The following is a 2,500-nucleotide window of genomic DNA, read 5'->3' as shown; positions in this document are numbered from 1 at the left end:
CAAAAAATGAAATCATTTTTGGATGATGTTTTTTAATGTCTGTCCCTCTCAGTGTATCAGTCAGTTGAGATGCTGTGGAAAATTACAAACAGTAGAGGAGACACACAGGGCATTATGAGTGCAGCCTGCCTGTCATGCCAAATACAAATTTTCCTCCACAAGTTCCTGTGTGGAAAATCCCATTTCTAGCATGGTCTGTCTTCTCCCTATTTTTCTCTCCAATGCTCCATCGCTCCATTACTTTTTACCACTCCCACTCCCTCTCTCTCTCTCTCTCTCTCTCTCTCTCTCTCTCTCTCTCTCTCTCTCTCTCTCTCTCTCTCTCTCTCTCTCTCTCTCTCTCTCTCTCTCTCTCTCTCTCTCTCTCTCTCTCTCTGTCTCTCTCTCTCTCTCTCTCTCTCTCTCTCTCCCTCTCTCTCTCTCTCTCTCTCTCTCTCTCTCTCTCTCTCTCTCTCTCTCTCTCTCTCTCTCTCTCTCTCTCTCTCTCTCTCTCTCTCTCTCTCTCTCTCTCTCTCTCTCTCTCTCTCTCTCTCTCTCTCTCTCTCTCTCTCTCCTCCTCTCTCTCTCTCTCCCCCTCTCTCTCTCTCTGTCTCTCTCTCTCCTCTCTCTGTCTCTCTCTCTCCCTCTCTCTCTCTCTCTCTCTCTCTCTCTCTCTCTCCCTCTCTCTCTCTCTCTCCCCCTCTCTCTCTCTCTCTCTCTCTCTCCCTCTCTCTCTCTCTCTCTCTCTCCCTCTCTCTCCTCTCTCTCTCTCTCTCTCTCTCTCTCTCTCTCTCTCCCTCTCTCTCTCTCTCTCTCTCTCTCTCTCTCTCTCTCTCTCTCTCTCTCTCTCTCTCTCTCTCTCTCTCTGTCTCTCTCTCTCTCTGTCTCTCTCTCTCTCTCTCTCTCTCTCTCTCTCTCTCTCTCTCTCTCTCTCTCTCTCTCTCTCTCTCTCTCTCTCTCTCTCTCTCTCTCTCTCTAATCTTCCTCTATCTTCTCTGTCTCTCAATTTTTTCCCTGTCCACTCTCTCAATTTTTTCCTTCTCTCTTTGGCACGCACTAGAATTTCATCCTTTCCTGACATAAAAAACAGAAAATGTCAAAAAGAGCAAGAATTTAGAAAAATAGAGACTGAATGAACAGAAATCATAGATTAAATCTACCCAAAAGTCACGGCGAAAGGCCAGAATTGCCCCCCCCCCCCGATCCCACACCACACTGAGCTGGAAATCAATATTTAGCCCTCAGACAGGATATGGAATCCTGTGGGGGTATTCAGGCAGCTGTTGGAATGTGGTCTATCATTTCAAGCAGCTGGAAACCACCAATCTAGCATCATCACTGCGCTGCGTTCTCTCAATGAGGTTGCATAATGATTACTCTCCACAGGAGTCATTTGATCCTCATACCCGTCACAGATGGTTGCAAAGCTCATTCATGTTTTTTGTGTGCGATTCAAACACAACTCATTGGTTGACCAAATACGCTGCCCTTCAGCTCTTGTTGCCACTCCAAACACTGTTTGAGTAATAGCAGGGCTGTAGAATGGACACCATGGCAGTTACAGGAAACAGCTAGATTCAATCAGTGCTCACTGCAGGACACATTTTCCAGAATGCTGTGTCTGGATGACCACAGGTGAGTGAGCGGAATCCAAGATCCAACAGCTGGCCTGGAAGTGTAGTCTGTCTGGATGTAATAATATTTGATATGATATATTTTGAGGATGAATAATATATGGTGAAAGTATTTGGCAGATTGAAGAGGCCAGACCTTCCCTGCTGGTGACTGAAAGGAGGAGACTATAGGACAAAGAGGCCAAAGCCTCGCCCACGGCTCCTTCTGATTGAAGAAGGGAGGAGGAGGTTAAAGGAGAAGTGAGAGGAGTGTGAGCCCTATTTTTGATCCCCTGCTAATCCTGCATCATAGCCTCTTCTCTACAATGTTATGAGAAGCACTTTGCCCTCTCCCTCCCTCCCCCCCCCCCCAGGAAATTACACCTGGGGAGGGACGTTTTAAGGGGTGTGAGGGTTGCCAGGTTCAGGCCGACAGGCCGACAGGCAGGGAAGAGAACAGTCTCCATGGCTGCAGGTGGCGTGTGTTAATGCAACTTGGGAGGAGGAAAATGTTTCTTCTTTATGAAGATGTAAACCGGGCCTGTCATATTAATATATACAGATCAGACAAGAAGCAAATATCTGATCTCTCAAGTAATGATGAAAATGTCAATCATGTCCAGCATGGGGATGCAGTGTTGCATAAAGTAAAGTTTACAGTATAGATAACAGGAGATGTCAGCTCCATGGAGATTCTCAATGGAATGAAGATATGAACCTATGCACTGCTAACGATCATCACCCCTTGTCTAACAAGCCCCAGACTGTGTTGATACAAAGGTCACCAAAAGGTCAACGCAGCACCACAACTGTCAGTCCCAACCTTCAGACGCAACCAGACGTGGAACCCAACCCATTAATTTAGCAGACGCTTTCATCCAAAGTGACTTAGTCATGCGTGCATACAT

The 2,500-nt window shown here is 46.7% G+C and overlaps 1 protein-coding gene across 1 annotated transcript; it reads right to left on the bottom strand.

Moving 5' to 3' along the window:
* Positions 1-244: 244 nt before the first annotated feature.
* LOC127914474 (RNA-binding protein 25-like) lies at positions 245-946 on the bottom strand (the record flags this gene model as incomplete). The annotated part of the gene is made up of 1 exon (XM_052490940.1): positions 245-946. A coding segment is annotated over one exon (702 nt), but the record flags the coding sequence as incomplete, so codon positions are not given.
* Between the last annotated feature and the right edge of the window lie 1,554 nt (positions 947-2,500).

Source organism: Oncorhynchus keta, chromosome 1, assembly GCF_023373465.1.
Source record: "Oncorhynchus keta strain PuntledgeMale-10-30-2019 chromosome 1, Oket_V2, whole genome shotgun sequence".
Lineage (NCBI taxonomy): Eukaryota > Metazoa > Chordata > Actinopteri > Salmoniformes > Salmonidae > Oncorhynchus > Oncorhynchus keta.
This window is presented reverse-complemented; position numbering and strand designations above follow the sequence as displayed.